Source organism: Zalophus californianus, chromosome 10, assembly GCF_009762305.2.
Source record: "Zalophus californianus isolate mZalCal1 chromosome 10, mZalCal1.pri.v2, whole genome shotgun sequence".
Taxonomy (NCBI): domain Eukaryota; kingdom Metazoa; phylum Chordata; class Mammalia; order Carnivora; family Otariidae; genus Zalophus; species Zalophus californianus.
Genome location: NC_045604.1, coordinates 109,901,202 through 109,914,291, shown reverse-complemented (window position 1 = coordinate 109,914,291; position 13,090 = coordinate 109,901,202). Strand labels below are relative to the sequence as shown.

General features: G+C 45.6%; 1 protein-coding gene across 7 annotated transcripts in view; it reads right to left on the bottom strand.

Annotated features, from left to right (window-relative positions):
* Window positions 1–13,090, bottom strand: part of RNF216 (ring finger protein 216) — a 151,147-nt gene that overhangs the window by 42,928 nt on the left and 95,129 nt on the right. Inside the window, exon 14 of one of the 7 annotated variants that reach the window (XM_027610521.1) lies at window positions 7,620–7,725. The exons of the other annotated variants lie outside the window; for them this stretch is intronic. Within the exon in view, the coding sequence (XP_027466322.1) occupies window positions 7,687–7,725 (39 nt within the window). The 3' untranslated portion in view covers window positions 7,620–7,686. Of the gene's footprint in view, window positions 1–7,619; window positions 7,726–13,090 lie in introns of those variants that run through there. 7 annotated transcript variants of the gene reach the window in all.

Below are 13,090 nucleotides of genomic sequence, written 5' to 3'. Positions count from 1 at the left end.
CTGGTCTGTTAACAGGCTGGGAGATTTTTTCAGCTGGGCTTAAAAAATAGTTAAAAAAAAATATATATATATGTGTGTGTGTGTGTGTGTGTGTGTGTCTATATACACACACACACACACACACACACACACACACACATATATTTAGAGATTTTATTTATTTGACAGAGAGAAAGAGAAAGCGAGAGAGCACAAGCAAGGGAGCAGCAGAGGGAGAGGGAGAAGCAGGCTCCCCACCATGCAGGTAGCCCTGATGTGGGGCTCAATTCCAGGACCCTGGGTTCATGACCTGAACCGAAGTCAGACACTTAACCGACTGAGCCACCCAGGCGCCCCAGTAAAATATATTTCAAAATACAGTGAAAAAAGAAACAGACCTATAGCACACACCATTTGTGTAAATGAGAATCATACATGCTCATTTTCTCAAGGCATACACACATTTGAGGACGTATACAAAATGCTTAAAGTGGGTGTCTAAGGGATGGAGGTAGGAGCAGGGATTGAGAGATGAAGAAAATAAAACAAGAAAGGGGGTCTTGCACAGCTGATTCTGATGGCGTACCCTATAAAAGAGTGTGGCTGACTCAGATTCGTAGACTTGGTTCCAGCCCTCACCCCCAGACTAGTGGCCTTGGCCCTGGGTTCAAACTATTAGTGCCCTCATCCTCCCTAGCTTTAAAAACAGGTGTAGAATAACTGAATTAACTTCCATATTCACAAATCAAAAGGCAAAGCACTACCAACAGGGCATAAGGACATAAGTACAGGTGTATTTTGGGGTGTATCTTTCACTAATGCTTCTATTTTGGTTAGGTTTGTGGACTTATTTCATTGACTTAGTCTAAAAATGACTCAGTTTTAGAATTTGAAAAGCTCTGAAAAAATTCTGGATAGTAAAAAATCAAACTAGTAAGAATTAGCATATACTCAAAAAGATGGGTCCCGACAAGTGAAAGGACCTCATGGAATCTCTGATCCTGGGATACACACGATTCTGTATTTCCTGGACAGCTTTATAGATATTAGGACTTTGCATTTTTTTTTTAACCATCTGGGATGGAGTTCTTACAGTGGAGGGAACATAATTCAGTCTTTTCCTGATTATGCACAGTTATGGTCCTGTGCTACATCCACGACTCTGAGCTGTAACCAGGAAAACCACTGGAGTCTACCAAGATGTTTGGGCAGTCTGTCCCTACCCTGAATGTCCCCAGGCCACTAGGCCCTTAGAGTCTTCCTGTTTGGCTGGCTGGTTTCTTCCCTGCTTTCAGTTGACCCCTTTTTGCTGCTTTTTCTATGCTTACCCGACACACTTCCTCTTTCTCCCTATCTATCTGTTGAAGGGTTGAAAACCAGATAACTAAACATTTTAGAACTGGGTCTCAAAATAAGAATAGAATGATCTAAAGACAAATCTCTAGTGTTCACCTTGGAGGACAGAGCATCACAGACTGTAATGCTAACTATTTTGGATGTTTCAAAGGCTTTTCAGATTTGCTCCTGCTACCAGTTCAGTGTGGAAGATGAAAAAAGGCAGCTGTGGAAAATTCTTCTCAAAAATGATGATTGTAAAATCTGCTCTGGCTTGACCTTGATGGACCTTTCCCAGCCTGATTATCTTCACCTACTGGGCCAACACTGTGGGCAGACTCTCCATCTTGACAGGACATGTCTGTGGGGACTGTGGGGGTACTAGGTAAATCCCCTCACCTTGTATGGTTTCTCTGAGGGTAGATCTTCCAGCCTAGGCAGAGTGCCATTCAGACCAACACCAGTCTTTAGTAATGGCGGTGGAGAAAGGTGCCTATGTCTTCTCAATTTACCAGATGACAAGCTTCTCTTTGGCTGGGACATAGTCTCATGAAACCCAACCCACGGGGTTAGTGCAGTGGGAGACCCAGGCATATTACCAAGTCTTTTTAAATCTGGTGCCCAGGTATCATTATGTTTATCCTAGTTTTCAGGGTCCATGAAGTTTAATGAAGCTCTCTGTCAAGAAAATAGACTTAAAGACAGTACAGACATGCACTATCTGGAACTGTGACAGTAACTGTGTGTTTACTAATGGGGTTAATCAAACGGGGCCTGGAATTACCTGCATTCTCTCATTTGATAAAATGGAAGAATAAGCTAGGGATTTCTGACCACGTAAAACGCCCCACAAAATAACCCTAGATTGTTAGGAAGTGCAGCTTAACACAATTCTAACTATAACTTACCCTTCCAAAATGAGGACATGTTTTTCCCCAGGACTCAAGGAGAATGGAGTAACCCTTGAAGAAAGCATGACAGGTTTAGAGATCATGCGGGGGATTTTTGAGAACTGCTTCGGAGGTATGGTCTGAGCCCAGATGTGGGCAGCTCTGGCATGTGGAAGGCATTTAAAGATCAGTTTGGATGAGATCACTGAGGCAGGTGGGGACAGATGCACAGGTCAGAGCCCTAGGGTGCTGCAGGAGTGGTATGCAGGGCTGGCAAAGGGAGGACCGGGAAGCTTCTCAGTGAGGGGGTAATTTAAGGTACCAGACTGGGCTTCTAAAATGGAAAGATGAGAAAGGAAAGAGGGAGCGAGGGAAAAGGGTATGCACCAGGGATTGGCAAGCTCTATCTTTTGGGTTAGTTTGTAACTCTACATCCATTTCTCTCAGCCTGAGTAGTGAGGCACATCCTACCTACATTTCTCTCTGGTGATGTCTTGTAAAATTCGAGACAGAATTTGCATCATTTTGTAGTCCTAGAGTGATAGAATCCAAAGCCCTTGGAAATGGTGAGCTTCCTGGAACCAAGAGAGGTACAAACAAGTAACTGACCTAACTCTGAGCCCCATCCAACCACTAGATAACACTCAGATAATTTCTGGCTCAAATTCTGTTAATTATCAATGGGTTAGAACTACAACGTTCAAATAATGCAATATATGTTAAGAAAAAAAAAGAAGAAGATAACAGGAGGGGAAGAATGAAGGGGAGTAAGTCGGAGGGGGAGACGATCCATTAGAGATGATGGACTCTGAAAAACAAACTGAGGGTTCTAGAGGGGAGGGGGGTGGGGGATGGGTTAGCCTGGTGATGGGTATTAAAGAGGGCACATTCTGCATGGAGCACTGGGTGTTATGTACAAACAATGAATCATGGAACACTACATCAAAAACTAATGATGTAATGTACGGTGATTAACATAACAAAAAATTAAAAAAAAAAACAAAAAACGGCAACGTTCATGAAACTAAGATCACAAGTTAGTAATAGCAGCTTCCCAGAACTACAAACTTCAGCTCTAACTAAACAAGGAACTCCTAGGTAGCCATTCAGGGTGGAATGTATCAATATGCTCTTTCCGGTAGTTGGGCTTGTGGCATGCAGCCCTGTCTGGGAGTGGATGTATAGGAAGAACGGAGCCTCCACCGAGTTGTTAAAAGTGGGTTACATGATGACCCTTTCTGATACTGAGATTGGACAGTGACTTCTGGAAAACTTGGGAACAGGAGAATAGGTTCTTAAAGAAGTGGCGGGGGGGGCAGGGTGGGAAACAACCGAAGTGAACAGAGAGCGTTCCACATCCTTTCTATGCAGTGGCTGCTTTCTCCCTGGCACTCCTGGGACAGGCCCTGTGCATCTGCATTTCTCTATCTTCCTGATACCCTCCCTGCCGACCCCTCAATCCTGCTCTTTCTCTAATAATGTTCATTTCCCCTTTCAGAACTGGACTTTGTGAGGAGGCAGAGCAGAGGCCTTTCCCTGGAATGTGGCCCCCACTCACTCTTTGTTGAACAGTGCAATCTCTCTAGTTGCCTTTTGGTTCCTATGCCTGAAGAAAGTCACACACATTCCTTTGAAAAGGATTTTACAGCTCACCACTCTGGGTAGACAGAATGGAGGAAAAAAAAGACATATAGGAAGTTAAGTAAATGGCTTTGGAGTGTGCTTTCAGGTGCACTTCTGGGCTGGTAACTGGAAAGTTCCCTTGGACTGCCTTCCATTTTTATTTTTAAAGATCACCGGCCTTCCCACCTGCTGTCCCAATTCCTGAAAGGAATTATAGCAGAAGGAGCCCAGGCTTTAGACTTTAAGACAATTTGTTGCTATTTATGCTATGGGCAGGCTCCCTGGTCTCTTCTCAAAGGCCTACTCTTCAGATCTCCCTGGAGGAGTATAAAGATAAAATGAGAAAATATGGGGCCTCGGGGATGATGACTGGCACTCAGAAGCGGTCCCTCTGAATGCGAACGTCCCGAGTGGGCTCCACTTTCCTGAGATACCTCTGACTACTTTACCATTTCTGTTTCCAACTAAGGATGAGAACATCAGCAACAAGCCTGATGTTCCCTGGGGCTTGTTTTCTATACTTGCATGTAGTGCAATTTGGGTGTGTGTGTGTTTTTCTTTTTCTTCTTTCTTTGCTCATACGGTTTGCAGGGCACATTCTATGACACCATCCACTTACAATATTTACTAAGTGCCCACTGAGGATGAAGCAGAGTGCCAGGTGCTGTCAGCAGTGCTTGATGTTATCAAACCATACACTCTCTTCAGGCTTCAAATATTAGGAATAGCTACACATAAGAGGGCCCAATCCTTCAGCTGTGAACCCTGGCACTACTCTGTTTGGACTACATTGACCACAAAGCTCTGTTCTTTTGAGTTCAGGGTCTTCCTCACTGCCCAGGGAGTGGAAGGCCATTTATAAACCATTCATATGCCCTCAGCCACACAGTTAGCTCCTGGAAAAGGGATGGGAATCAAGGGGACCACACACTTGTAAAGGTTTTTAGGATGACTTTCCTCCAAAGAATTCAGTTCTCTCAAATTTACATCATGAGGAGACAGAATTCTGTCTTCCCAGAAAGAACAAAGGTAAAGCAAATTAAAGGGTGTAATCACTTTTGGGGCACCTGGGTGGCTCAGTCGGTTAAGCGTCCAACTCCTCAGCTTGGGTCTTTATCTCAGGGTCGTGAGTTCAAGCCCTGCGTTGGGCTCCACAAGGGGTGTGAAGACTACTTAAAAAAAAAAAAAAGGGTATAATCACTGTTGATCCTTCTTGGCCACCTCAAAATTCACTAATTCTGTTCTGGTATCAACTGAGGAGGTATAACGATGGGCTGTTTAATTCTTGTCAAGCACGATAAGAAAACCAAGAGTAACATGGCTTGCTGATGTGTTGCAGACGATAGTCCCCTTCTCTAGTGCTGGAAGGAAGGTTCTGTCCTTGACCTTAGCTGGAAGCCAGGGTGATTCCATATTTCACAAGTGCCATTTATGTAGCAGGCTTGCAAAGAGAAAGCTGCTGCGCACACTGTAGTTTTTCACCTTCTCATTAAAAACAGCAACAACAACAAAACAACCCTCTTGCCCTATAAAAAAGCACCCACACACAAATCAAAAAACCCTCTTCAGAGTAAACAGCAAAGGTGGGCTTTCATTCATTCCCTCCTGCTACTACTGAAGTATGACAAAAAGGAAAGTCTCTCTTGGGCACAGGAGATATGAGTAGAGTGTGTGGTCAGAGAAAGGAGGGAAAAAATGTCAGCTTGACATTGTGGCATGATAAGCAGCGTGTGGGAGAGATTCCCAGTTTGGAAGACATAGCAACAGGGCCACTGACACTGGTCTCAGTAGAGAGACACTTCATGATAAACAGCATGGGCATGCCACTAGTCTTCCAATCCCTTATTCCTTTTATTCTCCCAGTTCACAAGATTTGACAACTCCTACTTATGGTATGAATGTCTTTCACATATTTTTGTTATGGAAAAATAGGACAACACTGTTTGGTTAGTACATCACCCATCAGAGGTCTCCAGACGCTACTGTTCCTACATTCCTACTCACATGCTCACATGGCTCTTTCTCCAGTTGAAAACTAGTCCTCTCCTTCAAAACAGGAGTGGTTTAATCAATGATTTTTAGTTCTGTGGGACATCATACTATAAAGAACATTGTAGAACATTTAAGGCAGGCAGGTGGCTACAGATGGTCCCCTTGGGGGACAGTTATCTAGTCCCTTGCTCCTCAAAAGATAAGCAGCGCTGTCTGTACGTGGGAGCTTGTTAGAAATGGAGAACAGCAGGCTCCACTCTAGACCTACCAAACAGAATTGCATTTTGACACAAATGCCAGTGATCCTGATACACAGTGACCTTTAAGAAGCCCTGACCTCTTTTTTGTTTTGTTTTAAAGATTTTATTTATTTATGTAGACACACAGAGAGAGAGACAGCAAGAGAGGGAACACAGCAGGGGGAGTGGGAGAGGGGGAAGCCGGCTTCCCGCAGAGCAGAGAGCCCAGACGTGGGGCTCGATCCCAGGACCCTGGGATCATGACCTGAGCTGAAGGCAGATGCTTCACGACTGAGCCACCCAGGTGCCCCGCCCTGATCTCTTTTTACACAGGTTTTGGTTTTGCTGATCCTTTTGATACCTCTATTCAGGAAAAAAATAAAAAAATAAAAAAAATCAGACAATCTGGGTTCTTCAAAAGATCAAGTTTTGCTACTGGCAATTATAGAGAAGTTGACTATATTCATTCGTTACCCATTCTCTTACTCAGTGCCCCTGAAATCATCGCTCCATCTTGCTTCAAGTGTAAGGCGATCAACAGATTCAACAGTAAGACACCAAAAAGGTATTAGAGAGTGAGGCGTCAGGAAGGGCTGGGCAGTGAAGTCTACAACTGTTAATGTTTGTGTATCAAATTTAGCAAATACTGTTGAAAATGAGACGGCGGACAATGCGTTTTGGAAAGCACTCTTGTAAACGCCGCTGACACAGCTTCAGGACTGTATATAAACTGTTTGTACTGAACACACACCCGCCTGGGCACTGTGGCTGCCTGCCGATCGATGCAAGAAGGACCCAGTTATGTGGGGAGGCAGGCCTGCCTGATGCCATGTCATACTGGGGAAGCAGCCAAGAGGAGATATTCAGGCCCAAGGGAGAATGCTAAGCCGATTGTCGGATGAAGACAAACCATCTTTTATTGTCTTGTTTGCTTATTCCCGGGTATACACATTTTGTCCCGTTAGCTAGAGTGGCTATAAAACAAACCTTAGGATGCCAGTATCTCAAACACTGTCACAAAAATTTGATCAGGGAGAAATGAAATCAATACTGCATCCCTACCATTCTGATCCTAAAGCATGCTTAATCCCTACTCCTACTTTTTTATTAGTTTCTTCACATTCGAAAACCTAAACGTGACCTCTGGAAGCAGAAATGCAAGTAAAGTATTGATTGTGAGTTCGTCTCCTAACACCGCATGTTGCAAATGTGACTTCCCTCCCATCTTGTCCCAGCTGTCTTCAGGATTCATCCGCAGCCCCAGCTCTCAGTTCCTGTTATAGGGCCTACCTAGGGGAACGTGCAGTGGTGGCCACATGAGCAGCCCACCTATAGCTTTCCTGGAGGGCAAGAATCCAGCCCAGGGAGGTAGAGCTGAAGGTCCACAGTGGGAGCTGCCCCAGTTGCACCCCATCCACGTCCCCTCCCCTAGGGGGCTTGCAGTGATTCCTATGAGTACCTGGCTCCGCAGAGAGCTGCCAGAGGGTAGCCTGCTCTGGCAGCGCTAGTATCTGTTTTCATTCTTAATTCTTTCCTTACAGCAACTGCTCAAAATAACAACAGATGGACAACAGGATACAACTTCACTAGAAGCCATTTGCCTTTTGCCAGGCTCCCCAAGCTCTGCTCTACTCAGACTGCTCCATGTGCCTGGATGAAGGCTGGACCTGGAAATACACAAGGGATGCATTTGCTAATACTCTGATTTGTCTTTGGCTCAACTATAAGCCCAATCGTAACCGGTCCAGCTTATTGCTCTTCCAACTATCTGACCCAGTAAAAAAAAAAACAACCAACCAACCATATCATTTATTTGTAGCTGTTATGGACTGAATTGTGCCCCCTTCCCCTAAGTTCAGATGCTTAAGTCCTGGCCCCCAGTACCTCAGAATGTGTATCTACTTGGAAATAAGGCTTTAAAAGAGGTGATTAGGTTGACAAAAAGCATTTAGGGCAGACCCTAATCCAATCTGACTGGTGTCCTTAGAGGAAGAGATTTGGACACACAGAGAGACACCAGAGGTGCATGTTCACAATGGAAAGACCATGGAAGGACACAGGGAGAAGGTGGCCACCTGCAAGCCAAGGAGAGAGGTCTTAGAAGAAATCAAACCTGCTGATGCCTTCATCTTGGACTTAAGAGACTCCAGAAAAATCAAAATATATTAGGAAATGTGAAAAAATAAGTTACTGTTGTTTAAGCCACCCAGTCTGTGACACTTGGCTGTAGCAGCCCTAGCAAACTAGTAAAGCAGCCTTCAAAGTTAATCAAACACTAGATGGTGGTGCCCCAGAGGAGTTGTGATCCCCTCATGCTGCCCTTCGATCTACGTACATGCTGGAGACTCTAAGTCATGATTCTTGGGGGGACAGATGTGAAACACAGACTGTAGAGACTATGACTAAGTCCCAGAAAACCAAGAATGTCACCATTTCTAATCCAGAGGAACACATGGCTTCCTGGAAGTTGCTGCTTCTAAATATGTGTTTACTTTGGGGGAACATTAATCTTGTAGTTGTATCAGTTAATTCATTAAAATTTTAAACACGTAATCTCTACACCCAATGTGGGGCTCAAACTCACGACCCTGAGATCAAGAGCTGGATGCTCTACTAACTGAACCTGCCAGGTGCCCCAGTTACTTTTGTCTTCACTAATGACGTCAAATACTCTTACCTTACAAAATGATGAGGTTGGAGAGTTATGTTTGCTATATTCAGTAAAAAGGAGCAAAGCAACTAGCCTTATAATAACCACCCCTACCCCCTAATAAGAGTGGAGTGCTGGCAATGTGAAGAGATAGTTTATGCTACTGACCAACTTCAACAGGAATGAGACTCTGTATATATTTTCTGTCCCTAGCTTTCAGGAGATTGTAATATTCAAGAAGACAGCTGCCAAGCAAAAGTGAGATTCTGTTTGCCTCAGGTTTTAAATTTAAGAGAAGCCAGAGATCTGGAATTGTACACAAAACCTGATTTTATGTACCAGTAGCTAACTAAAAACTAATTCATAGTGTCGGTGAGGACTACACAAGCTCAGCTATGAGCTGGATCTGGCTGGTGTGTGTGTCCACTTTACAACTTCTTGGTTTGCACTTCACGGGTCAGGCCCAGGACTGGATACAGCTGAGGACAATTACGGGCACCAAGGAAACATTCATCCACTGAACTGCTATACTCGCCAGGCAGTCCCTGGTTGTCCTCACCACTCCCAGCCCACTTTTGAAAGGGTATCACACGAGGGCGCCTGGGTGGCTCAGATGGTTAAGCGTCTGCCTTCGGCTCAGGTCATGGTCCCAGGGTCCTGGGATCGAGTCCCGTGTTGGGCTCCCTGCTCCTTGGGAGCCTGCTTCTCCCTCTGCTTCTCTCTCTCTCTCCCCCTCTCTCCGTCTCTCATGAATAAATAAATAAAATCTTAAAAAAAAAAAAAAAAAAGAAAGAAAGAAAGGGTATCACACATAGTTTTCCTTAACTACTGAGTGAGGAAGGGGCCAGACTAGAAAAAGTGTCAGAAGCCTGGAGCTTTAGAAGCCACTGTAGGTTCTCCCTAGGTGATGTGAAGGAATGGCAAGGGTGACTCGGCATTACAGGGCCGCTGGGAGGGAGGAGACTCGGGGACGGAGTGCAGGAGGCCCCTGCACTGAAGCCCAGCATGAGACTCTGTGCAGGGTGGAACAGGAAGACGGAAGGTTCTGAAGAACCTCTTCCAACTGGCTAAAGAGAAAAAACCCCAACAATCCTAAGAAACCACAGCCTATGAGAAAAATCTGCTGGCCCAGGACTCCTAGGGAAGACTGTTCAAAGAGGTGCTGATGCTCATGTACTTGTAGGAGCACAAGGAGGAGAGCCTTTAAAGCAACGTGTATGCAAAGCGGTTAGTGCTTCAGCTGTAACACGGCAGAGTCCCACAATTTAACTGAAAGCTTCATTTTTCATTTTTTATTTGAAGATAACAGCATGGAAAGCAGCAATGGCTCTGGAACACTTAGAATGAGGCGCCATTTATTCAGTGTCTGTTACGAGCTAGCGATTGCACAGGGTGCTTCCCATCCTCCCTCTCACACACCAGGGTTGTCGTGGGCCCACGTGTGAGGCTCCTGCTGCAGAGACACTTCCCCGGGCTGGGTCTCAGTGGACGGGGAGAGACAGAAGCACATAGATCCTGAAGCTCACAGCACCACCTCTATCGAGTTCTGGTTCCAAAGAAACTCCCTTTTCCCCAGCCCCATACCTGAGAAGTTTATGTCAACTTTAACACAAAACAAAGCTGGCAGTGAAAGTGTTGACGGCAGGTGTAAAAAACAGACAAGCCCTGTCCTGGACGACCTGCAACAGAGCCAGTGAGCTGCTCCCCACACACAGAAATGGTGCCATACGCTCCAGACCCACTGCTCAGTACAGGCGGCCTGGCTGTGTGGCTCCCACAGCTTCAGTGGTGCTCCTGCGGCACCCTGAGAGGGCACAGGAGGGGGAGAGGCACACCTGGAAAGAGTAGCCCTGAGCCGGAAATAGCTGGTCCAATCTAAGACCTTATTTTTATGGAAGAACAGCACTTCAGGCCTAACAAGTGGAAAAAAAATAAAGGACTCACAAACAGACAGGAATACATGAGAACCATGACATACAGAAAAACCACCGGCCTTCCTTAGGTCTCAGGCTCTAAGTGCTTCCCCTCTAGCCATTGTCCCATGCTGTGATTTCAAGGCTGACCTTGGGCCTAGGACCAGGTGTGCGTCCAGCTGGGCTGTTCCCAGGGGACCAGAGACTGCAGGACGCAATCTCACCGAGGTCCCTATTTCTCCAGTGGGCAGCAGTTATTGCTTCTTCCTCTTCTTCTTTTTTTAAAGATTTTATTTATTTGTCCCCGCTGAACAAGGAGCCTGATGCAGGACTCGATCCCATGACTCTGGGATCATGACCTGCGCCGAAGGTAGACGCTTAACCAACTGTGCCACTCAGGTGTCCGGGGTTATTGCTTCTTAAAAGACAAACCAAATGAAGCTGTATTAAAGGACCTTTTTTTTTTCTTTTTAAAGGTTTTATTTATTTGACAGAGAGAGACACCGAGAGAGAGGGAACACAAGCAGGGGGAGTTGGAGAAGGAGAAGTAGGCTCCCGATGAGCAGAGAGCCTGATGCGACTCGATCCCAGAACCCTGGGATCATGACCTGAGCCAAAGGCAGACGCTTAACTGACAGAGCCACCCAGGCACCCCGTTAAATGACCTTAAGAAGAAACCTAACCAGAGGCCCAATTTAAGCAAAATACCACTACAGAATCTAAATGTGTACAGCCCTCCCACCCAACATTTTAAGAACACTCTGACAGAGCTTATAAGGTGTGGAAAGCTGAAAAAGATTTTACTTTGTATTCTTTCTACACTGTCAGGGTGTTCATTTCAGAGCAACCACGTATTACTTAGAGACTGCTGAGCACACATTTCTACTGATCATTTTTCCCTGCCTCCGAACACTACGTGCTCTACTTGGTGTATGTGCGTCAATGCCTCCAAGGCTCACTAAAGGTGCGCAGGAGAGAAGTCGTACCCATTGTAGGACGTGATTGCTAATGATATAACCATTGTTTTGGCTTTCTTACCATTTCCCCAAATTTTCTACCATAAAGAAAAAAAACAACAACCTAGAAAAGAAAAATAAGATGTAAACCATGATTGAAAGGTCCATATACAGTATTTAGTAGATGATAATAACAAGCCCTTATAAAGGCATTGTTCTAAGCACCTACAGTCAGGATCCGTGGAAAGAAATTACTAAGAACCAGTCTGGAATCTGGCCATTCAATTGCTAATACTGAGGGTTAAGAGCCAAACAGCTAATTCCATTCTGGGCGTGTCTGTCATTACCTCACAAGCATTTACTGTCCATAGTCCCGGAACAGCTGCTCAGAACATTCCAGGAAAGAATCTGCCCAGAGGGAGGGTCATACATGCGGAGACCATTAGGGTTACTGAATCAGAAACCCAGTAAAAATCAGGGCAAGGGGATACTAGAATGTGGAGGGGTTGAACAATTAATTTCCCGTTCCCTTCCTGGTTCCCGCAGTAGTTACTCCTTTACATACAATGGCACACAATCTCACACACTACACAAAGCAAAATCACACATGACTATCAGGTCACCAGATTCTCCAACTGTTCTTCTATAATTACAGTAATTTCTACCTTCTGCTGGATTCCTATCTTGATGCTGGAGGTGCTGGGGTTTCCTCCCAGTTCAGAGATGAGCGCTCCAGTGCAGGCTTGCCTACTAAATGCATCCCTACTGAGCCAAAGGGCGCTGGCTTGGGAACTGGCAAGCAGCCAGCCTGGGCCAGAATCTAGGCTTTTTTTGTGAGGCTCTGGGGCCTTCTGCTGGCTGCCTGCTGTAACTGTTAGCTCCTCGCTAGACTAATAAAATCACCCTCGGAAACCTACTACCCATGTTGGGCCCAATCGACAAGGCTTTCAATTCACTTAAAATATCCACGTGCAGAGAAACACAACACAGCTTTATGTCATCTGAGCTCCTGCAATGTAAATATTTTATCCACATCTCACGAACAGGATCTGCAGGACAATGGCTTGTGACCAGTCTCAGGAAGGGAACTAACAGTCAGTGGTCTGCCTGAGATAATCCTCTGATCAGCATCACAGCCTCGCCAAATACATACTGGTAATCTCGTCACACAGACAAGTGGGATTCAGACAGAGGAGTGTGACAGGGCTCCCCACATAACCTGTGGTCAGGAACACTGGGTAGATCTGGGCACTTTGCCTCGGCCACTTACTACATGGTGACCACAGGTGGGTGGGTGCCTCATCTCTCCCAGCCTCAGTGTCCAAATCTGTAAAAGGATGTTTAACAGGGCTACGGGACTGAATGCGACAACTCGCTTCCAGCACGTACAGCGTGGCAGCCACGACCGCGCAATGCAGAGCACCCTGCCCTAGCGGCGTCTCCAGCAATCAGGATGGAGAGGCCCCTCACACAGAAGGTGACAGAGCCTATTTCTGGACACCAGCTCGCCAAG